The sequence below is a fragment of the Python bivittatus genome, unplaced genomic scaffold, assembly GCF_059951505.1.
Source record: "Python bivittatus isolate LINGU-HERP-01145 unplaced genomic scaffold, Pbiv_v1 ctg000330_np1212, whole genome shotgun sequence".
In the NCBI taxonomy this organism is placed as follows: domain Eukaryota; kingdom Metazoa; phylum Chordata; class Lepidosauria; order Squamata; family Pythonidae; genus Python; species Python bivittatus.
The window spans coordinates 49,640,352-49,664,746 of NW_028277058.1; the positions used below are offsets into that span (position 1 = coordinate 49,640,352).

The following is a 24,395-nucleotide window of genomic DNA, read 5'->3' on the forward strand; positions in this document are numbered from 1 at the left end:
GAAATAGGGTTGCGCGTTTCTTCCCCTCTAGAGAATGAGACGCTCCAAAGCCTCCCCCCCCCCCCGCTTCTCCTCCTTGGCAGGCACTTTCTGTCCATCCTAGCCCTGCCATCACCTCCTCTATTTCATATTGATCAAGGGAATCTCTTACTCTCCTCCAGTATAAAGGCAGCACGTGTGCAGGTAACTTGCTCTGGAGCAGATTCAGTGGCTGCTGGACTGAAGTCTGGGAAGAAGGTCCTCTCCTTCTGAGGAGCGCTTGTCCCAGAGCCGTCCACGTGGAAACCGGTTTCTCAAAGCTCAGAGTCAAAGCAGGCTTTGCCTGAATAGCATGATAGTTAATTCAGTTACTTGATTCCTGGACAACAGCTCTATTTAATTATCCGTCTCCTGGTGAAGCTGATGCCTTGCAATAAAGGTGAACCAGTTACTGAAGTCACTTATTTGGTTGTGCTTAAATAAGGAAGTCTTGGCTTCTTCACTCCCAACAATTCTCTTTATGTTTGGAAAGGTGTATGTCTTTATGTCCTGGTTCTGCTGAGAGACAAAGCCTTACCACCCAAAAATGACTGCTAAAGGCATTTCTTTACAATGTTTTCCTCATTCCAGGTCATTGGCTATGAATCCAATCCAGAGACCTGAGATGTACATCATTGGAGCCCAACCAGTGTGTAGCCAACTACCAGGGCTATCCCCAGGCCAGAGAAAGTTGTGCCAACTGTACCAAGAACACATGATGTACATTGGTGAGGGGGCTAAGAACGCCATCAAAGAGTGCCAGTTCCAGTTCAGGCAGAGGCGATGGAACTGCAGCACAGTGGACAACACGTCTGTCTTTGGCAGGGTCATGAGCATCGGTAAGTGAAGGAAAAGATGGGGAGGCGAAGGGCAGTGACGGTCGTTCATTCAGAGGATCATGGAAGGTCTGCCTGAAGGCAGAGGGGATGGGATGGCTTGGGAGGCATAGAGGACAAAGCCAGAAGGACGTAGAACTGTAAAGACAAAAAGGATCAGAACAAGTCCTGGTTGGGAAACATTTTAGAGGGAAGCAGCAAAGATAGATGGAGGGCACCCAGATCAGCGGCAGTTTGGGGATACTTGGCCATGATGAAAAGAGAGTCAGGAGAATAAACTGTACACAGATAAGAAGTGGATTGCAAGTGGCATGAATGTTGCATAAGAGCATGAAGATTCAAAAATCAAGGGAAAGCCAGTTTGGATGAAAGAGGTTTCTGGAGAAGGGACTAGGGAAATAGACAGTGCCAGGATGAAGTGGGTAATTTGGGTGGCATTGGTGTGAAAAAAGAGCAGCTGTCAAGGGAGAGGTGGTATAAATAGTGGTAGAGACAGAAAACCTGCATAGGAGTAAGGGACTAGATTTTCATGCAGAGCTTGAATGTATGAGACGTATCAAAGAGAACAATCATGGGGATAGATAAATTAATCCCTAATTAAATTCTGCAGTGCCAAATTGAACTGTTGTTTCATCAGAGTCTCAGACTTTGCTTGCTGTTCTCCAGATGTGTTGGATGGCAACCCCCAAGCAGGGAGTGTGTGTGTCTATGGTGCCATTGTAGTCAACACAGCTGTAAAATATGTATAAAAGATACAGTTTTAAAAAATTACTGCTTAACCACCTTGTTAGATGCAAGAATGAATGAACTATTTGTTATCTCCTGCTGGCCAGCATGCTATGTACTATGAGTGTTGAAGGGTTGGTTTTTTTTTTTTTTTGATAAGTAACTATTTTGTTTGAAATGACTTAAAAACTTGCATTCTCAGTTCTTTCAGTTGTGTAGAACAGCTACTTTTGCTTTCTGTCAAATAAAGAGTCTTGTTCCAATAGAAGTGAACCAAGCTCAGAGAGCACCAAGGACTCCAAAGAGTCTTGTGAAACTCAAAGGATGGTAGGAAAAGCTCTAGTAAGAATGAAGTCTGCTAACCTGGGACTTCTAATGATAGCATACATATTGCTGGAAAAAATGCACGGTTGTATCTTGAGAGCAACTTGAGGGCACCTTTTTATCTTTATCAGCATGATGCATTTATTTGCTTATACAGTATCTGTGTCACTTTTCATGACTGCAGTCTTCCCATTCTGAGAAATGTCCTTATCAGACATCCCTATATTGTTTGTTATCTTGAAGAGTTCTTAGAATATATTAATCACTGAGTAATTAAAAGTTTATTACTGCTTTTTAAAATGAGATGTGTTTGAGAGCATACTGATGGAGGCATATTGATTCTTTTTGATTTCTAGATGTGTAGCGAAAGTGCACTTTGCACTTGTTCAGATGTACACTGTTGCTGGAGTATTCCAACGCTTAGCCGTGGTATTAAAATTTGCTTCCACAGTTAGGATCTGACTCTAAGACATTTTTATTCAGCATAAATTTAAAAAACTCACAGAAAGGGAGCTTCAGAAATTCCTTAGGCTTCTTCTTCTGTGATTCTGCCTGAAGGATAAACACCTGGAGGCAACAGGTTGAACGAAAGAAAAAGAAGGAAGTTGCAATGGGAAAGCAGCATGTGGAGTAAAAGCATTAAGCTAACATATATGGGCATACTACTCCATTTTTCCATAATAAAAACTGGCATTAAGGAATCTCCTTGTTCCCAGCATTATCTCTGGTGTGCAGGTAAAGTGAAGTATGGGGTCGTCAGACTTTGAAAGAAAGGTTGGCATCAGAGTGTCATGGAAGAGTGTACTTTGAGTGGCTAAGTCATTTTCTCCAACCTGTAAGCCCTTCAGACAAGTGGACCTCAATTAGCAGAATTTCCAGCCAGCAGGGCCATTGCTGAGCGTCCTGGGAGTTGTCTGTGTATCAGGAGGAGAAGGCTCAGCTCTGAGAAGTCCTGCTCTGGCAAATTAGGAACTAGGAAAAAAAAAGAGTGACAAAGTGCAATGCCCAGGAATGAAGTTGGTAACCCTAACCCTTTTCTGGACTCTCTTCTTTAATTTTCTTCCCCTCTACTGCTAGGGTGGTTAATCTAGCCAAGAAGCCAATCACAATCTCAACTGGGAATCTGCCTTGTTGAGAAATACCACTTTGAAAAGCCTTCTGCTTAACCCACCTTTTCCTCTTCCCTTTCCAACCTGGAACATACCCTGGTTTGCCGCACTTGGCAGGAAGGAGAGGAGCCCCAATAACCACTTTGCTATTTGCTTTCTCCCTGTTGGTGCACCTCCAGGAAAGACAGCAGGAAGCCTAGCCCTATCCACCACCTTGAGACTTCCCTGGGGTGCCATCTGCTAAGTGGCAAAAGACCCTCATTGACAGGTCATTGCAGTATTTGAATTGAGGTGTGAGCTGGATATATTGTTCCCTGTCCTTTTGAAATGCAGCTCTCCACTGGTCAGAAATGGAGGAATCCGGGCTGAGGTTTGATGTGTAAGGATAATAAAAACAAGGTGTTAAAAATGCAGTTCCCTCCCTTCCACAGCTTCTCAAAGTAGAAGCTCCTTCATGGATTCCCTCAGAAATTCACTTCATTATTCAGGAAGTATCTCAATATACAATTGTTATTGTATCTCCGTTTGATTAATGGTAACTCGTTACTCGATCCAGAGCCAGCCCTAATGTTAGGCAGGAAAAGGTAGCTACCCAAAGCAGCAGATATGGAGCATGATTAAAGATCAGCAAATAGATATACTTTTACATTTATTATTTTTGCATTGTTATCCCAAGGATATACATTGTTATTATAAGGATATAAAGGATATAAAGAATACAACTTTGGATATTCAGTATGCACTTTGGCTTTGTGTTTGGGGTGTATGTGTGTGTGTGGTGTGTTGTGTGTGTAGGAGGACATCTTAAGACAATTGCAATGTTGTTTATATTGTGAGTTGTAAATGATTAGAGCTGTTGTAGAATGGATTAAGTTACAATGCTAAGTATAGCTACTAAGAAGTAAACTTAAGTAAATGCAGTGGGATTCGCATTTGATTAGACAAGTTTAGGACTTAACAAGGGACATTAAATGTATCCTTCCCATATGGGTAATTTGAATTCAAAACTTCCTATGTGTAGAATGTAGATAACACTGAAAAATGACCCTTTTCCATGGCCTATCCTGCCATAAAAACATTCACAAGTGAATGTTATGTATGTTTTATTTGGAAGTAAATTCCACTGCACTTAGTCAGTGCAACCTAAAAGATGGAGTGGTAAAAGGGTGGCATTTCCTTAGGGTCTATTAGGGGCTGTAGGCTGATGGTGGGCAGAGTTAACACCAGTAGCAGGTGAAACCAGAGCTAAAAGAAGATGAGCCCACCATATGTTTTTTTTTCTTTCCTGCTCATCACGCTGCCAAGTAGGGATCAGATTGTTCCTGGTGGAGGGCTGAACTCAGTGTACCACGTGGTTTAGCAGGGATCCCCAAACTCTTCAGCTCATCGACCCCTTCATGAAGTTTCAGATTGTTCATCGACCACCAAACATTTATTATATGAATATAATTTAATAAATATTACTTTAACTAAAAGTACTGCGAATAACCACACAACAACAATGAATAGTCCCATCGACCCTTGGGGGTCAATATTGACCACTTTGTAGAACCCTGGTTTAGAGCTTGGGCTGAAGGCCACAGAAAATTAGGCTGAGGTGTACAGTGCAGTGTGTTGGATAAAACAGGCGGACATAGGTTCAAATCTCTCCTATCTTAGGTTGAAAATGGAAATCGGAAGTTACGTATATTGACAATTACTGTTAAAAGTAAAATCTCCTTCCACCAATTCCTGGTGCTTTCATTGGGTTATATTTACCAGATTTCTATTCAACCCATCCTGCTTAGCTTCTTAGCCCAGACAAAGTTAGCAGAATATACTGGAGCAAAATATACTGGGAAGTTAGAAAAAAATCCAGAAAATGGCAAATCTCTTCCATATTATTTCTAGGAAGACTATACAGTAATGCCCATAGTTACCAAGAGTTGAGGCAGACTTGAAGGAGACAGCTCTTATGCAATAATATTGTATTTTCCTTTAATGAACAATTATAAATAATGGGAAAAACATGATTTTATAATTTTATTTGTATACTGCTTTTTGGTTAAAATGTGCATTTCCCCCCCTTTTTGTCACAGTTGGTATAAGTGTGCATATGCCAGGCTAAGGCTGTTTTTGCTCCCTTATTTACTTCTGGCTCTGATGGTTGTTTGAGGGGCGCAATTTGGACTGTACTTTAGGGCCCAAATCTGCCCTTTATAGTGCAAATGCTTCAAACTGTGTCTACAGCCTAATGTTAGTTAGTCAGAGTTCGTGGGGGAAAAGATTGTCAAGACCATGATTTTTTCCCAGTTTTTTTTTTTAAATCAATGTTTGTCCCCAAGGATCAATTCAGAAGTAACACCTCTTGTGGACAGGACATATAAAGTCCATCCAACGGAAGCTTGCCTCAAATCCTGTACATGCTCCCCCTTTCATAAAGGACCACAGATTTACTCTAGAAGTGTTACATGCATGAAATAAGGTACTGTTGGTCTCTATCATTAACAGTTTTCTTCAAAAGCTTTCTCAGAATTGCATATTCTCTACTGTAAAGGATGCAAGCTTTAATTTTGCGGAGTAGCATATTTCTTTCGGGGAGATCTTTTGGGAGCTTCATGCCATTGGAGGGTGTGACCAAAGCCGAAAGTTGGCAGGAGCACCCATTTCCTCTCTTTCTTCTTTACACTCACTGCCATTCTTTCTCTCTGAACCAGTGTGCACATCACACTAAGCTTTATTGTGGTTGGCTTCGTTTTGGTGTACAGCATTGTGTAAACCCAGCTGTTATGGTTTATAAACTATACATTGAAACAATCCATGCCCTGGTGTGATGTGTGAACTCAGCCTTTCTCTTTTGGACATCCCATTCCCCCCACCCCACCCCCATTGTTCTTTTTTACTTCCTTCCCACCCAGCACGCTGCTGGAGAAGAGACTAATAGCTCTTGCCAGAGATCTGTACTAATTGTTTGCAGAGGACTTTTGAAATTAGTTTGAGGATGAAATTAGACTGGTTGCCCACTCTTGCTCTGTTTGGCTGTCCTACCTGCTTAATTGCTATAACATAAATCTTGAGGAGAACTTTGCTGCATCAGACTGTTGGTCTGATTCCTTTTGTCTGCATTCTCTTCCTAGCAGTGGCCTTCTGGGAAACTGACAGTTCTTTTCCTTCCCTGTTGATGATCCCTCAGAGTCAGCTATTTGGAGGCTTCCTGCCACTTCATGAGCAATAGCTCAATAGGAATCTCTGAACAGACGTTTCAGGGATCGCCACTTCTGAATGTCCTTTGAAATAGATTTCTTTTCTTTTTTACTTGACACTGCTAAGAATTAAGCGAAGTAATAGCAGTCACAATAAAATTGCTAGATGGAGGCATGTAGTTTTATGTGTTTTAGCTGTCACAGGAGTTCTCTTTTGACCAGACTTGTATAATGATGCCAGTAGCTGGAGGGATCTACACACCCATTGGCTTAAATAGTGCCTGTCCCATTCTTTGTAAAGCAGAAAGTCAGTAAGAATTCCCACAAGAAGTCAGCTCAAATGAACAAAAGATGGGAGGATAAGGGAGTGGCTGATGCACTAATGCAGGGTTCTGGCTGGGGAATTCTGGGAGTGGAAGTCCACCCGTCTTAAAGTTGCCAAGGTTGAAGAACCCTGCCCTAATGGAATCAAGAAGCTGCCAGTCTCCTTATTGCCAATTCCACCCATAGGTTTCAAAATCTTGACTTGTTAGGAGGCAAATTTGAGAGGCTGCTTTGTTATGGTTCTATAAATCATCAAGTTTTAATAAAAGGCTAGATTTGGATTACACGGTAGGAATGGGGAGAGAGGAAGGATCCTATAGTGGGCATCCACAAGTCCAGAGCACATAATGGAAATCTTCACTAATTATGGCTCTTTCATTACATTATTGTAGAGGTGCCTCCATGCAAGGAAGGAACATGTTCTGAGATGTATTAAGAATAGCTCCTGATCAGCTGGATGTGCTGATTCAAAGTGCTTGGAAGATGCTTGCTAACTGCAGTTACTGGGAGTGAAATGTGGCTCACTGGATCAGGTGCAGGATGGGAGACACTAGGATTTAGTATCAGACTGAGCATGTTGATATCAGATAGGTTACAAATCATGTAGAAAACTGAAGTGAGGTATCTGATTTAAGAAATGTATTTCTGTAAACTGGGGAGAGAAGCTGGGGAGAGATGAGCTACTGTAGAATTGAATAATTGATTTTTTTTTCATCCAAGTACACTGTCAGAGACAGACAGGTTCAGTTCCTCAGCCTGAAACTTAGAGGGTTTCTCTCGGCCAGTCATTGTCTTTCTCTCCAACAGCGAACCTCTCAGGGTTGCTGTGAGGATAGAATAGGAAGGAGAGAACACTGCACATAATTTTGAATAAAAGATATCATTAAAATGTACTAAATATTAAAAAAAAATATTCGTTCCAAGTTGGATTCCCCCTCCTTCTGCTGCTTTTTTGTGATCATGGCAAATTCGGCTTTAAGTAGATCTAGTTGTGGTTGGCCCATCTAGCTTAGTGTCAAGGGAATCTGAGTAGTCACCAAAGAATAAGAATATATTTGTTCTATGTAAAGGATTGTCTGTAAAATTATCCAGAAAGGCCAAGAAAAGGCTCCTAATAAAGGCTTTGTAAGTTGTTTCAGTCACTTTTTGGGCAATCTGTCAAGTGAGTAGAAGTTTCTTCTACTATAGCTTTCTTTTTGTCTTCATAGGGCAGGTTTGGACTCTGTTAGTCTTGCTTTAATAACTGAACCCTATCTATGTTTGTATAGGCAATGTATAGTTTTCTGATGCCTATCCATCCTAACCAGCACGGCTAATGCGAAGTTTGATAGGATCTCCAGCAGCACCTCCAAATAAGCACACCCTTGCAGTGCATCTGGAACTTAGTTGAGATATGAAAATGCCAATTTGTTATACTTCTGTTAAAAATAATTATGTATCAGTTATTTTGTCCACACTGTTGCAACCTGATCCCAATGCAATAACATAAACCCAGTGACTGGAATTCATATATTATGAATGGTTTGCCTAATCACAGTTTATTGAATAAACCACAATTGGATGGATGTATTTTAAAATACAGTTGGCTGAGCTCACACAGGATAGTAAACCAAAGCCAAGCAAATTAGAATGATGTGTAAACCAAGTGGAGTAACTTTCCACAATTATCTACAAGGGACAGGCAGATATTGAGATCCTTCTTCTGTATGGCTTCAGCAGGTTACAGTGCTAGCTAACCTTGGGTGATCTCAGAAACTAAGCAGTTCTACCATGATATAGTACTTGAATGGGGGACTGTACAGGAATCCCAAAGCTGCACATCAGACCAGGAAGTTAAAAAAAAAAAAAAAAAAGGATATATCTGTATCTGTAATACTGCCAAGAAGACTGAATTGTTGCAGTCACTAAGAGTCAAGAACAACTTGAGGGCATCTTTTCCATTTTAAACAAAAAATATCATTCATCACTTGGAGCTTCCGACCTGGACTAGGCATGACATTTGCTCTAGCTTCTAGCAGTTTCCAATTCCTGCCTATTTCATCTGTATTATATAACAAAACCCTAAACATAAAATTGTGTCCCTGTTCTAACATCCTCCTCCCTTGTTTGTTTGTTTGTTTGTTTGTTCGGTCATTCATTCATTCATTCATTCATTCATTCATTCATTCATTCATTCATTCATTCATTCATATTTATATGGCCTCCCATCTCACAAACAAGTGACTCTGGGCAGTGTACAACAAAGCTAAAAACAATATATAAACAAGTATTAATGTTATTATTAAAACTTCAAAATCATAAAAGGGACAAAATTAAAAAATATTAGGTGAAGAGCTAATAATCTAGCTAATAGATTATTGTACAACCTATAAGCAAAATCAAATGGCATGAGGAACCCCACTGGTAATACCCATTATTCCTGAGAACAGTCTCTCAGAGCTTTCTTGGATGCCAGAGAGGGTGTTTCACTATTCCTTTTTGCCATCTTGGAAACCTCGTGGTTCACTCAGACCTATTGATAACTCCTTCATGTCCATAGTTGGTTCAACTTTGACTTCCCAGCAAGAGGCATTTAGAATCAAAGGACCTACGTTCTCCTAGAACTGGACACCTGTTTTCTCTTCTAATTCATTCCAAACTTTCCCTTGTATCCAGCCCAAACCTATAATCCTAAAGAAATCTTAAAATAGAAAGCAACCTTTAAATAGTTCAGTTGTTAACATAAAATAGTAGAGATTTTGTAGATTTGTATTAGTTATGCACTCACACCCATAACGATACAAAAGTGTGTCTGTATCTTCTAATATCTGCTTCTTATTTTCATATATGTGTGTGTGTGTGTGTGTGTGTAATCCCCAACACATATGCATATACACACACACACACACAGGTTTCAAAAAGATTTTTTTATCCATACAGCATTCCTGCAAGGCAGGTTAAATTGTGAATGATTTGCCCATGATTATCGATGAACGTTGCTGCTTAGCAGGGTTTTTTTCATCTAGTGCTTCCCAATTAGTTGTAAACTTTTCACTGCTGTATCATACTGATTTCATTACTGCAATCCTACACGCTATTGTTTGGGAGGAACTTCCATTGAAAGTATTGGGCCTGTTCCTACATCAGTGTGAACAGGATGGCGGTTGGTCCCATTCCAGTGTACAAAATTGCATTGCTTTGGTTGGAATGTGTCCATCATCAGTCTTGTTTCCCACTCATGTGTCTTCTTCCTTTCTAATCTCCTTAAAGGTAGTTTTCACAATTCCAATGAAAAGGTTTTTTTCTTATACAGTTGTATGGTTTTATCATTATTCTGTTAGATATATGTATTAAAATGTATTAAAAGTGGTGTATTTAACCCCAATTCAATCATTAGTTTTATTCATGGGAGAGGTCACCCAAATTCATTTATCATTTTAGTGGTCATAGCACCAAAAAGTCTGAGCATGGATGTCTCCTCAGAGAGGAATGGTGCCATGGTGATACTCTGAGAGCTGGTCTGTGTGAATGTAACAGATGGTGCCTTTCTTTCTAGAATACCACTATATCTATTGTTAGCTGCTTGTTTACCCAGTGAGGAATGCAAACCAAGGAGAACTGAAGGATGTTCTTGTATTGGAAAAAACTGAAGAAATTATGGGAGAAGTGATGAAATATGTTTGAGCCATAACAGAGATGTGGAATTTGGTAGAACAGTCTTCCCCAATCTAGCACCTTCCAGTTGTTTTGAATCTGGAACTCCCAGAATCTCAGGTGATTTGTAATTTCTTCAGTCCTGGAAGGGCCCACATTGAGTGAGTCTGTGTTTCAGTAGAGACCAAAGAACTTCTGGGTCCCTATCAACTAACTGTTGTGATTTGATAATTTCTTCACTTTCTCTCAGGTAGCCGAGAGACCGCCTTCACTTATGCTGTCAGTGCTGCGGGAGTTGTGAATGCCATCAGCCGTGCCTGCCGTGAAGGAGAGCTCTCCACATGTGGTTGCAGCCGGACAGCCCGACCCAAGGACCTGCCCCGGGACTGGCTATGGGGTGGGTGCGGGGACAATGTGGAATATGGCTACCGGTTTGCCAAAGAGTTTGTTGATGCCAGAGAGAGGGAGAGGAACTATGCCAAGGGATCAGAAGAGCAGGCCCGTATACTCATGAACTTACAGAACAACGAGGCAGGGCGCAGGGTAAGATAATTTTAATTCTTTCCTATTTCCCTATAGAGTAACTTTCCTAGCCCTGTGCTCCTAGATGTGTCTGACTGGAATTCCCTTTGCCCCAGCCAATATGGCCACTGAATGCTATCACTTGTTCCATGGCTACCTTTTTATTTATTATTTTAGGAGAGAAAAGAAGAATATTTAGGAAGCTGTTTGTTCCAGTTTCCCTCATCCCAGCCCTGTAGAGAAGTTCATCTTATTTGAGAATGCTAGGCTACGATTTGCTAATGCCAGCATCTTTAACCCTTTAGCAGCATTTTGATCCACAACATGATCTCCCTTCTTGGTTTCTCCATGCTGTAGAAACTATATTCTGGAAGGATGGACAACAAGACATACTGTCCCACTCTGGTTTTCAAGGAAGGTCATCCATCAAGGATTGGAAAAGAATGAAGTTTGTTTCAGTTATAGACACAGTCCTGACCCCATTCCTGCTCCACTACACTCAGCGCTTCAACTTTTAGCTTTATTGCCCTGTTTGTTTATCTTTGACGGTTATCTCAGCTTGCCCTTTCCTCCCATCTGTCTGTTTCTCCACTTGATTTCCGTTTTTGCCTTCTTTCCCATTAGCCTGTACCTTATTGTTCCAAGGGGCTCTTAGGCTTTGGCAGACGTGCTGCATTATTTATCTACACAACATGTAACAGGCCTCCAGCATCAGTCACTCCATCCAATACCAGTGAAGCTGAGGAGAAGCTTGCTTGATAAACTGTATAGTAATTCTCTACAAATTTGCTTGAGATTACATCTCTTATGAGAGAAGAACCAAAAAGGAATTTGAGGTGGAGAGTAACAGAAGGGCTGACATAAGCAAATCCCTTTGCCAGATCCTTGCAACTTGATACAATGGGTTGGCTTTTCAAGTGCAAATGTCTTAGCTTCCTCTGGCGCCTCGGTTCTTGATCTATAGCTCAAATATCTCAACTCCCATTTTTGGAAAGAAAATGTTATAAAGGGGGAAGTCATTTAGCTATTAATTCACTGACATCTCTTTTAAGATAGACACATAGAGTTGAGCATCTAATAAACATACTATTTTGAAGTAAGCCCTGTTGATTTCATTGATCCGAAATGAATTTAGGATTGTGGTGTAATCCCTTTATTTTTGCAAATAGCAATGGTGTTTCTGGAAGGATAGCTGCCACTGAAATTTCAGTGGCTTCCATAGCAAATCCAGGTCTTAACCAATGTTTCCATTGCACATACTAACGTGCACCTCTTAAGGCTGCAAAAAAATACATGCAGTTGTAAACAGCATCAATTGATGTATAATTTCCAAATCATGGGAAGTACTAGTTCCACTTTAGTCTGCGTTGGTCAGACTCCCACCTTGAGTCTTGTGTCTAAACCTGGACAGTTTAAAAAGGATTCAGATAAATTGGAACAGGTTTAGAGAAAGGCTATAAGGACAATTGGAGGACTAGAAACAAAGTCCAATGGAGAGAAATTGAAAGAATTGGATTTTTTTTAGCTTTGAGAAGAAAAGATTGAGGGGGAAGGCAGATTTCAGTTGGATGTCAAGCTTTTTGTAAAAGTAAGAGCAAGTTTAACTGTGGAACCAATTACCCAAAGAGGTGTTGGGTTCCCACTATATATGTTCACGTAAAGGTTAGACAGCCATCTACCAGAGATGCTTTAATTTAGATTCTTGGACAGATCAAGGGGTTGATCTTGGTGGCTTAAATGGCCTCATCTATACACAGTGAATTCAGTTGACACCTCTTTGAACTGATAGCATATCCATTTTTCCCCAACCTGCACTTAAAAAGGGGGTAGGATTCATGTCAATCTTCAAGGTAGACCAGACTAGGAAACCAAAGTCATGCAGGCTAACACTACTTTTATTATAAAGTTATAATAACAGAATCTTGCAAGACTGAATGCTCTTCCCCCTCCCTTTATTTTTGTGAGAATTAGGGAGGGTCTTGTCTGAGCATTTTCTCAGGGTAAAGTTCTGCCCCAGACACAGGGTTTTTTTATCTGACTGTTGTCTTGATAGTGACTCTTCCTCCTGTTCCTCAAGGTCATTCCTTCCTCCCATTACAATGGTCTTTAGTCTTAACATGGGACGTACTGGCTCTCCTTTATTCAAGACTGGGGCATTTAAAGAGATGATCTGCCACCATAACATCTAGTTTGGCCTCCACCTTCAATTATCAGATGATCCAGTGGAAGTGAGAATAAATCTCCATGCATCTTACTTCTAGTTTCTGTTTGATGCTAAGTTATTCATTTGTTCTGTGGACACTCCCAGAGCATAATAGTTGCGATATGTAAAATTGCTTTTCCTGCCTAAAAGCTTTATGTATCTTGTGTTCACCTCAGTGTAATAAGAAATTAATAATTTGCTGGACCTTAACAGGAAAAGCAGGGGAAAGTAATTAATTAATAGATGGATCATTCCAGTTTTTTTAATCTATATAGCAAGACTTTTGAAGAAATTCAGAATGCTGGCTGGGGAATTTTGGGAGTTTAAGTCCACACATCTTAAAGTTGACAAGGTTGAGAAACACTGCCCTGTACTAATATTATCATATGTACAAGAGTTGCTGATTGTAAAACGCCAAGGGTGTGATGTTTTGCACATGCTTAAAGGCCTGAAAGCAAGCAAGCAAGGTTAAAAGATCAAGGCTGCAAACAATACTGAATTAAAATCAATATATAAATACAAGAAGGAAATGCAGCAGTTCAGAGGTCAGAAAATAATAATCCCTAATAATTATCAGCCTCTTACAGTCCCCTAAAACCATCTAAAAAGAGGCATCTGGGTTAAGGAAAGAATAGTGGGGGAATCATGTGAATTTCCCTGGAGAGCACATTAAAGAGTTAAACTGCTGCAGCTGAAAATGCCTGGTTTTTACCTACACCTGCTAAACCTGGGGGTGACAGGTACCCTTGGTGTAATGAGACTTTTCCCCTGGCTAGGAATTTTGGCTGATGTAGGCCTAATATATCTGGAAAAGCATCAAGTCAGAAAAGACTGCTTTTTGTATCAGTAACCCGATTCCTAGCAACTGAGGATTTTGAAAGGGAGAATGAGGTTCTTGAATTAATCCTGTTCACAGTATTTTAAATCTTTTCTGGCATTTTTCTGCTACTCTTCTGTGTGGGACCCACAGCAAAGGCCTGATGGAAATTTTATTCAAAAGATACACAGAGAAAACACAATTATTTTTCCTAATACTGATATAGCTGCTGGTTTGAAATCAAACGAAGAAAAATATAAATGCAGCAGATTCTAGACAGCAAAAGAAAAGACAAATGTCCAGTGTTTCTGAAAATCTTCAGGCACACCTATATTTCTTTATGTAAAGAACTAACAGCGTCCCAGACTTAAAAAGTCGGAACGGCCTCCATGTTCTGCAGCCTTGGTGGTATGTCTCTTTTTGAGTGGATTCTTGGTTCCAGACCATTTCTTATGTTGGACTGGGCCCAAGAGTTTTATTTGCATCGTTCAGTTATCATTACAAATGGCTTTGAAGACATTTTTGGTTATTACCATTTTGTTTGTGATGGACCTAAGCCACACCTCCCACTGCAGCTAAATAGAGCAGACCATAATTTTGCCAGGCAGAAGAAGCAAGATTGGTTCAGTATGTCCGTGACTACAGCCAAGTCAGTTTTCTCTCTTGAAGTGGATTTAAAAAGATACCACTGCATTTGCTCAGATTTGGACTGATGTCAGTTTTTTGATATAAAAATCAAACGTAAGGACTAAAAGTTAAAGCACAGATTTTTTTTTTTTTTTAAATGCATGGCTCCCACGAGGCTTACAGATTTTCTTAAGCATCCAACTTTCTAAGACAGCCAACAATTCACCAGAACCGTTCCTTTCAGATTTGAATATTACCTAATAGAAGCAGGGAACTAATTTGGGTAATGTTTTTTTTTTATTCAAATGATGTGATCTGGGTAGTAAACATGTGATTAAAGTGTTGTGTTTCTTGGAGGTACTGCAGCATATATCAGCTTAGTAAATAAATCTAAAATCATTACCAGTGTAATGATTTACGTCCTGTCTTTCCTGATAGACTTAGGACAGTGTATATATAAAAGATTCCCAGGGAATTTTCCGCACAGACCTTAATCAGATCCATTCCTGCTTAGCTACATAAGATTTCTGTACCACATTCCTTCAGACAATTAACTTGTCTATGCATTCATCATCTCATCTTCTATGCTGAAGTGATTATTTCATTTTAATAATTAATGGCACTTTCAGTCTTAGTATAATTTTTAATTTGCCATGCAGAACAAAGGAAGAGGACATTTCAAGGCTGTGCGTATAATTAGGGTTATTATGCATTTATATTTACATACAAAATGTAAAGAAAACTTTCAAACTTTGATCAGTCTGAGTTTTTTTCCAGATGTTGAATTGCTTATTGTCAGGTTAACTTTCAAGATACATATAAGTCACAACCATCCCACACATGTTATAAGCCCAAGCATTTAAATGATTGTGGCAATAAATAAAAGAAAAAAATTTATAGCTACAAACCTAGTATTTGATAATAAGCTGTAGGCAACTTCAGTTCTTTGATGACATGTCTGCGAAATGTATATATTTCCAAATAGGTATTTATCTGATTCACAAATAACATTTTTAGGTGCAAGTTTTCTTAGAAATATGTAATAAAGTAATAATGGAAAAGGGAATTGATTGGCCACTAGGTGGCGAACAAGATGCAAATTGCCTTCTCTACAGTAATGTTGATTACAATTGTACATTTCAAACTCAGAATTAGAACTTGACATGAAGGCAGGATCATTCAACCTGAATTCTGCCTATTTCCTATAAAATGCATGTAGAAGGGTGAACATGAAGTGGAAGAGCAGTGTTGAAACTCCTCATAGAGTTTCATGTTCCATTGCTGATCAGTTTGGGGTGAGGATTGGGCCTAGAATCAAAGAGCATGGAAACAGATTGTCAAAACAGTCAGAAAAGCCTTACATGAGTGGGTTGTACTGCAAACATCTTGATCAAGAGTCTCTAAGACTGTCAACCCCCTGAAGTAGACCAGGTCAGGAACAGACACCACAAGAAACTGTCAGCCCTTCGAGGTAGGCCAGACAAGAAGCACAAACCATGAATACTAATACTATCTTTACTGTAAGGTTAGAGTAACAGAACCTTGAAGTCTGAAAGCATTTCTCCCTTCCTTTACTTTTACTTTCCAGAAAAATAGGGAGGGTTCCTTCTGAGATGCTTCCCACGTCCCTTTTCCTTCTGTGGGCTGAGATACCTTTTGCATGATGGTTGTCTAGGCTGCAGCTCTTCCTCCTGTCTCCCAAGGTCATTCCCACATCCCACTACAGAAACATTAGAACTCTACGTTATTGATATAGGCCATAATGAGAAAATCTTGAAAACCTGACAGAATTTCCCATTTCCTCCCTCTTATATCAAAGAGAGTCAAGGTGGGGCAATCTTAAGTTTATTTCTCATGCGTTCTTGTTTTCCGGGGCTGAACTGTTTTACTAATATTATCGGTGTATCTTTTCCGAGGTCATTTCAGTACTCCTCTACCAAAACTCTGTACCTGACATTTTTTGCTAGAGGAACACTGAATTCTTAAGAACAAAGGGGCAAAAAGGACCTCTTCCTTGATAAGGCTGTCTGTTTCTAAAACAATTCTGTTCTAGAAGTGATTACCTCCAAATTACTGTGAACAGAAGGACTCCCCAAAAAGAGATGCTCAGCACCCTCTTCACTGGAACATGGATACTGAAAGACAATGCCAGGGGCTTTGCCACAAAGGGTTGAGTCTGTACAGTGGACACAATGTCTTCCATAATTATCAAGTGGCCTGAATGTCACAGAGAAATTTATGAAGATAAAATTGATTTCCAAGATGAAATCTACCAGAATACAGAAGTTGGGTAGAGATTCAGCATACAGTGAAATACTCAGACGAGAACTGAAAAATGCAGGTTTAGATCTTCATTTGGCTACACATTTCAGAGGGCGATCCTGGACCAGGTACTCCCTCTCAACATAACTACCCAGAGAATATACTGCACTGTATATCAAATCAAGCAATTTGCAGCTCTAGGAACACATGTGGTCTTTGGCTTCTTTGGGCTTTTAGTGGCCAAATTTCAAAAATCCTGTATAACCACGTAACTGGTGAAAATGGTCTGCCCCTTCCCTAGCAGTTTACTGCATGGGGAAGAAGAAGGAAGAGACAGAAAGGTGGGGGGGAGGAGAAAGAGAAAAGGAGAGTACCCCAGCCTACACTCTGTTAAAACATGGCCCCCTAAAATCAAGTAGAGAAATGCATAAAATAAGCAGGAGAAACTGCACATACTGCTCTGAGCAGCTTAGTGGGAAATAAAGGATACGCTCTAAATATAATAAAAAAAATATTTTGGAAAGTCTTCAGTATTATCCACACTTATCAACTCAGCACAGTGGAATTGACTCCTGCGTCAGCAAGCGTATTACCTGGTTAGATCATCCTGCTTCTTGATGTTGAGTTGACAAAATGGGTTTTCTCTTCTGCAGGCAGTGTACAAGCTGGCTGATGTGGCTTGCAAGTGTCACGGAGTCTCAGGGTCCTGCAGCCTCAAGACCTGCTGGCTGCAGCTGGCTGACTTCCGCAAAGTGGGGGACCTCCTGAAAGAGAAATACGACAGTGCTGCCGCCATGAGAATCGGCCGCAAAGGCAAGCTTGAACTAGTGAACAACCGCTTCAATTCGCCTACCCCCGAGGACCTGGTCTACATTGACCCCAGTCCGGACTACTGCCTGCGTAATGAGACCACTGGCTCCCTGGGCACCCAGGGGAGGCTGTGTAATAAGACTTCAGAGGGCATGGATGGATGCGAGCTGATGTGTTGCGGCCGGGGCTATGATCAGTTCAAGAGCGTGCAAGTAGAGCGTTGCCACTGCAAGTTTCACTGGTGCTGTTACGTCAAGTGTAAAAAGTGCACAGAGATTGTCGACCAGTACGTCTGTAAATGAAAGGCCAGCCAGAGCTACAAATCTATATGATATAAATCTATATAAATCTATTTTATATATTTGTATAAATAAATAGATGAAGATGTTGATGTTGATGATGTAATAATAATAATAATTATTAAAGAAGCTTATTTAAGAGACTAAAATGCTTCTATTAGAACGACTGAGGGGTTGGGCGGCTCCTTTTTAAATTATTTAGTCATGGAGCAAGGCAAAAAAGAGGAGGGATGGGATTTCTGTACTTGTTCCCTGCAACCCTTGAAACAACTCAGCCAGAATAAACGGGAAACTTGAGGTACGTTGCTGGCTCTGGACGCTTTGCCACAGAAGCAGTGAGAATGGTGGTGGTGGCGGCGGTGGTGAGGTTCCTTCTGCTACTTGATAGCCGAAATTCAAAGAAGTTACGTGTGTTTTGGGGGTACAGCCAAAGAAAGCGCTTTAGAAGCTCAGATGAATTTCCAAAAGGACTTGAAGCAGTTCTCTCTTCTTAACAAAACACTATGGGATGCCAGACTGCCAAAAAGGAAAAAAAAAATGTCCATTTTAATCCCAAAGACCGATTTCCAAGACACAATCCATGCAAGACTGCAGCACGAGGGCCATGATTCCCCTGCGTCGAGGGCTTGAAGGAAACATTTACCTTTGACTTTAGAAGTGTTGCTCCGTCCTTGTCTCATGAAAGACAGCCTGCATCTGGTTCTCCTACCTTTTGTGGAATCGGGTGGGTGGGGTAGTGGGGTGAGGACAGAATTCTCTAAAGCCCTGAAAAACGCAAAGCTGTCAAAGGGATGATTTTCTTCAGTTGGTTGATCTGGTTTTTGCTTGTGGAAAAAGAACTGGCAGGGGGCCTGTTGTGCCTATGTGAACTGGTTGGGGAAGAGACTGTATTCTGCAGAAGTGCCTTTGAACTTGAAAAAGACAGATGTGTGTGAGATTTTACAAACTTGCCAGTCTCTACATGGACTTGAATTTGAAGAGCCATAGGGGCAGTTCTTTCCTTGTCCACTTGCCACTATACAAGATGTACAGTTACTTTTTAATATTAAATATCCCTTGTTCTTGCCCTCTCCCTTGCTTTTGTGAATACATTTATTATCTGTTGCTGCTAATGCATTTCATAGCATAGGACAGTGTTGTCCAAACTTGGCCACTTTAAGATGAGTGGACTTCAACTCCCAGAATTCCCCAGCCAACCTTCCTAATCTCCAACCTGATTGTCGTGTTCTGTTTTGAGATGGTAAAGTCACCAGAAATTATTTTTTAAAAAGTGAATGTTTCCTTACATGGCAAGAATGGGTTCCTCATCCTGAAATACATTCAAAACGGGGAGAGATGCCAATGAAATACTCTCACCCAGCTTTCCAATTAATTCCAGAACAGGGAATCCCTTATTTTTTCAGTACCACCAACTTTGATAGTTCCTATTAATGAACAATAATGCCATTAAGCCTTTCTGTGCTTCCTGGTCCCCTGGGTAGAATATTACAATAACTAGTATTGCAGTCATCCCCTATTTGCTAAGCCTGGTCATACGAAACTATTCAAATCATTTTAACAATGCAAATCATGGGTGTTGGCTGATGGCACAAGGCTGTGACTTATCCGTTGACACAGAGTGAAATTTGTTTCACTTGAAATATTCACGCCTGTAGAAATAATCTGGCAAACAAAAAAAGAATCCTATCTCACAGCATTGGTGTGAGGAAAAATAAGAAGGAGAAATATACTCTACCTTGACCTTTTAAATGATATGAAATGGTAAATAAATAAAATAATAAAATAATCATTACTTGTTCTGTGACACAGAAATCGGAATTTCAGAGAAAAGTCTGAAGATTACTCCATTTTCTCAGGCCCACAAATTGGCTAGAAAGTCAGGTAAAAGGATCAGTTGATGCAGAAAACCTGCTGCCAGCCAGAGTAAACAATACAAGGCTTGATGGACAAATAGTCTCCTCTATAAGATAGCTTTCTATGGTCCATGTAGGTGATGATATTATACATGAAGTTGTCCTGGACTTTCCTTGAGATTTCAATAGTAGAGGCCACAGAACTCCTCAGAGAGAGCTCTGAAGTGGGAGGCGGGAATCCAGCCTTGGAAACCCCATTGACAATCCCCTCCCACCATCAGGTACAAAGTGTTCTTCCCAGTGCCATAATCTCCACTCTCAAGAAAGGGTCAAAGGAGATGTGGTTGAACTGGACCAAAAGTGAGTTAAGAAATCCCTCACCAAAGCAGAAACAGGAGGAACAGCAAACCTTGAATTTTATCTTGTTGGCCTGCAAGGCACTGGGATGATCTGACGTGTCCTGTCATCATTATTGTGTAATGCACAAATATGTCTATAAATACAGATAAAAGATATAGAGATACAGATACGAACACGCACGCTTTTTCTGAAAATCACCATGTACTGAGTGCAAGTTCATGAATAAGGACAATTTTCTTGCTTTCTTTCCAGTGAATTATGGATGGATTTTTTTTTCAGTACCGACAAATCTAATTTCTAATTGGGCAAGAATAAATAAGGCAAAAAATTATAAATATTTACTGACCATATTCTTATTATTTGGAACACTTAAAAAATAATCACCTTCATATGAATTTAAAAAATGGCATTATAAGGAAGTAAGATCTTATTTGAATGCTGGATTTTTACAAGTTATTTTTGTGTCTAACTGCTTTTTATAATTTCTTAGAATTTCTGCTATCAAAGATGTCATTAATGTTTTCTGGAAGTTTTTGGGGGTATAGAATAATATATAACAGAAAGAACATATAGTATGGGAATTTGCTTTATAATTTAGTTTTTTTCCCAATATTTTAAATACATTATTGGTGCATTTCTTGGCACTTAAGAAACTTATTGGAATACACCACATGAACTAAATTTATGATCCTTTAGATAAAATCCCAAGCCAATGATACTATAATTCAGAGCAATGAAAACTGTTTTCCACCCATGGAAAGAATGAGAAGATGATGAGATCCAGCTCCCTGAAAAACTCAACAGGAATTTGAATAATCCCCAAATCCCATAAAGTATATGAGCTACACATGCCTGGAATATACTACTTCGTAAACAGTAAAAAATCATTTTTATTTATATTTTTTAATTGAATGATCACATTTCTCTCATTATTTATTCTCCCATCTCTCTCACGCATATAGCATTTGTTTTATTAAAAACAAGTTTTAGAGTTAAAAAAAAACAAGTTTTGAAATAGTTACTGAGGAGTGACATTTCCTGGATTAGAGGACAATTATCCCTGGGAAAGGAAGTCTGATTGCAGCCAATAAAAAGGGAGGGAGAGATTAATATAAAGTCATTTATTGCTGTTCTTAATAGAAAACACGGGGAACTTTCCATGAACTTTATAAATGAGTTTTTAGCAATTCTTCAGAAATGTTATTTTCCTTTGGAATATACTTATATTCTATTCCCTATCCTGCCCCACAAGAAATGAGCAATATTAAAATTTTAAAGCAACTTGATAAGGTAGTTTACCAAATCGCCCAGTGATTTAGAACTGAACAAGGATTGGAATCCAGACCTTCCACATCCACCCTCATATTCTAGATACTGAACTGACAAGGTTATAATTCTGTGGACACTTTCCTGAGACTTGCTGCATTGAACTGGATGGTATTTCCTTTTGAGTAGACACAGGATTTAAGCACAATCCATGAAACAGCGTGCAGACCTATAATTAAAGTAAATATGGATGTGATAATGGTAAAAAGCAATTGGGCAGAATTGTGTATTGAAATTTTAACAGGCAGCAGAGTATGGATGATACTGGTAGATAAGATTTTGTAGATAAAAAGGTACAGTAGTTATGGAGAGGCGTGATTGAAAATTTTATTTATTTATTTATTTATTTATTCATCACCTCTATATAGCCGCCCATCTCACAAACATGGTTCCATGCAGCGTATAATAAAAACAAGCCATAGAAGAAACTGAACAGATATCATAAAGATGAAAGGCTATTGTGAACCCCTGTGTTTCTTTCTACTTACATATTAAGAAATGATTCCAAGTATCTGATTTTGATTCTTATAACCATTGCCTGGCTCTTTCTTAATTTACAATGAATTCGTGTATTTGTTGCTGGAATATGGAGGGGAAAAGTGCCTTAAACCACAGGAAACCCTCAGCTTAAAAGAGTGGCAATTTCCAAAATTTGGGCTAGAGAGAGAGTTGTGAATTTTAAAATGCAATTTCAAGTACAGCTCGGTAGGTATAATTACTCTTGATTGCAAATCAATATATTCAGCTCTTACCTCTTTCATGAACCTGCTCTACCACTTTGGGTGAATGTTTTAATTTGTTCCCTACACCATTCCATATACTGCTTTGAGAATAAGGATGCTTGCCTTTGTTTCTGTTTTATTCTACATAATCCATTGCTGTGACATGTTTTAATACTGAAGGAGCAATCCTATCTCAGTCTTTCCAGCCACCATGGTGATTACTGAGAATTCTGGGAGTTGAAGTTCACACATCTGGAAGACACCCAGATTGGGAAGGCTGCCTTAACCACTATATGAACTATGCTCAGAATTAGCTCATAACATGCTGATGTTCCAAGCAGCTGGCTTTCCCAAGGATCTGAAATGTTCTAGATAATAAAGTGAAATCCTTGGATATTATGCTGCTACACTATTAGTTATTGCTGCTCTACTAATGACGTGAATTGTTTGCGCAATAGCATCAGCTCTGAATGCATTTTTACTTCATTTTTATTTTGGATGTTATACAGCAACAGGAATCTGCTTTTACTGCTTTTTTCCCCCCACTTTTGCAGTGAAGGCTCCTGAGCAGGGAGGGTTGTTTTCAGAACCTCCGATGTAATAAAACAATGCTAATTCTACTGGTTACTTAACTGAACTGTCTTCTGACCAAGAAAAAGATTTTGGGATCATATTGAGGATGATGTCAATTCTGAAACAATGTAAATGTCATGTTAGAGATCATTATGAAAGGAATGAACAGTATTGAGAATGGTGTATGTCTTTCATCTCCACTTCAAGCACCCCAGAAGCATGAGGTTAGCTGCTGTGAGAAACAAAATGTTGTACCAAGAAGGGTGCTGTTATGAGCCACCAAAGCTGTTCTTATATACTTAGCACTCAAACTTAATCAAATCAGAGCCTATACATTTAGGTGGGATGAGGAGACGGTGGTCTTCCAGATAAGGCTGATCTACAATTCCCAGCAGCATTGTTCAGCATGGCCAATGATGAGGGACGTTGTGGTTGTAATTCAACAACTGGCCATCCACAGATTCTTTCTTCATCAATAATGCAATGTTATTCACCAGGGGGAAATCAACTGACAGTAAATGCCTTGTGTTGTCATTCATATCAGCACTACTTTCTTGTTTATCCCATTATTACACATACAATCATAAGACAGGCTTAAAGTTTCTGGTTAATAGGTTATAGGATTTTTTTTCTGAAGGCCCTGGCTCTATAGAGCTGTCCTCTCTGTTGCTTGTCACTGAAGATGAGGGGTATGCTATGGTGACCATACATGCTTTATTTCAGAAAGCTATCCTTTGGATTTTTCAAAAACTCACTTTTGTCCTTTATTTTGGTCCTTTTAACTTTTACAGTACCATACAAATGGTACCACTTAATGCACAGTCTGATTGCAGAAATTCTTTTTAATACTTGCTTAATACTGTTTAATACTTTATTTAATACTTAACACTTTTTAATACTTGCTTCATATCTTTTTATGCTTTTTAGATATTTTAATTAGAATATGCATTTTTGTTTTTCTTGGTTTTGCTCTTGAATTTTCCTTTGTAAAGCAAAGTTATAAACACATTTTTTGTTTATCCTTATGAACCTCTTTCAGATTTGTCCTTTATTTTTTCCAAGAAAATATGGTCACTGTAGGTATAATCGTCCTGGATAAGGAGCTTCCCTGTTATTTTAAACAGGGTATGGTATAAATTGCATGCCAGGCAACTCTATGAGGTTTGGTGCATCCCATTTGCTGAAACTTTGGAGTTAGCTTAATTTAGGAAAAGTGAGGATAATGACTTCTGTACCTTTGAGTACCCTTTCAGGTAGGGTTACTCACACATCAGGAAGCAATTTAAGTTGCAATTACTAGTCCAACTACTTTAGGCTTCTGGAGTCCTTGGTGCTCTCTGAGCCTGGTTGTTTGCTTGCAAACGTTTCATTACCCGGGTAGGTAATATCATGCCTGGTTGGCACTGATGATGTTACCTAGTTGGGTAATGAAACGTCTGCAAGCAAACAACCATGCTCAGAGAGCACCAAGGACTCCATAGTTCAATCCTGAGCTGCGTATATTCTTTTCTACTTTACCTTAGGCTTATTTACTCAAGAGCTACCAAGTCCTACCTACTTGAATGGGACGCCAGTGCCGGTAACCCAACCTAATAACTGCCATTTCTTCCTTATATTTTAAAACACCCCAAACGTCGCTAAGCGGGACCGAACCTAGATCCTCCCGAGCCTCCCTCCTCCCACAGCGCTTCGGCTTACGCCTCCGTTCCTAGTCACGTGCCCCCCAGTTACTACATTGCCCAGGGTGCATTGGGCCGAGTGAGACCCGCTCCTTCCCTCACGTCTTCTGGCGTGGCCGATGCGTGCGACCTTCGCGGCCAGGCGGGCCCTGATTGGCTTGCGGCGCCTCTTGCGATGATGACGATATAG

The 24,395-nt window shown here is 39.8% G+C and overlaps 1 protein-coding gene across 3 annotated transcripts in view; it reads left to right on the top strand.

Annotated features, from left to right (window-relative positions):
- The window catches only part of WNT5B (Wnt family member 5B), a 102,992-nt gene extending 83,583 nt beyond the window's left edge, over positions 1-19,409 (top strand). For 2 of the 3 annotated variants that reach the window (XM_088141242.1, XM_088141243.1), the window contains 3 exons: positions 610-857; positions 10,403-10,695; positions 17,237-19,409. In XM_088141242.1, coding sequence (XP_087997368.1) covers positions 610-857; positions 10,403-10,695; positions 17,237-17,695 — 1,000 coding nt within the window. In that variant the 3' untranslated portion in view covers positions 17,696-19,409. The remainder of the gene's footprint in view (positions 1-609; positions 858-10,402; positions 10,696-17,236) is intronic. The other variant, XM_088141241.1, reaches the window with a different exon arrangement.
- Positions 19,410-24,395: the final 4,986 nt, after the last annotated feature.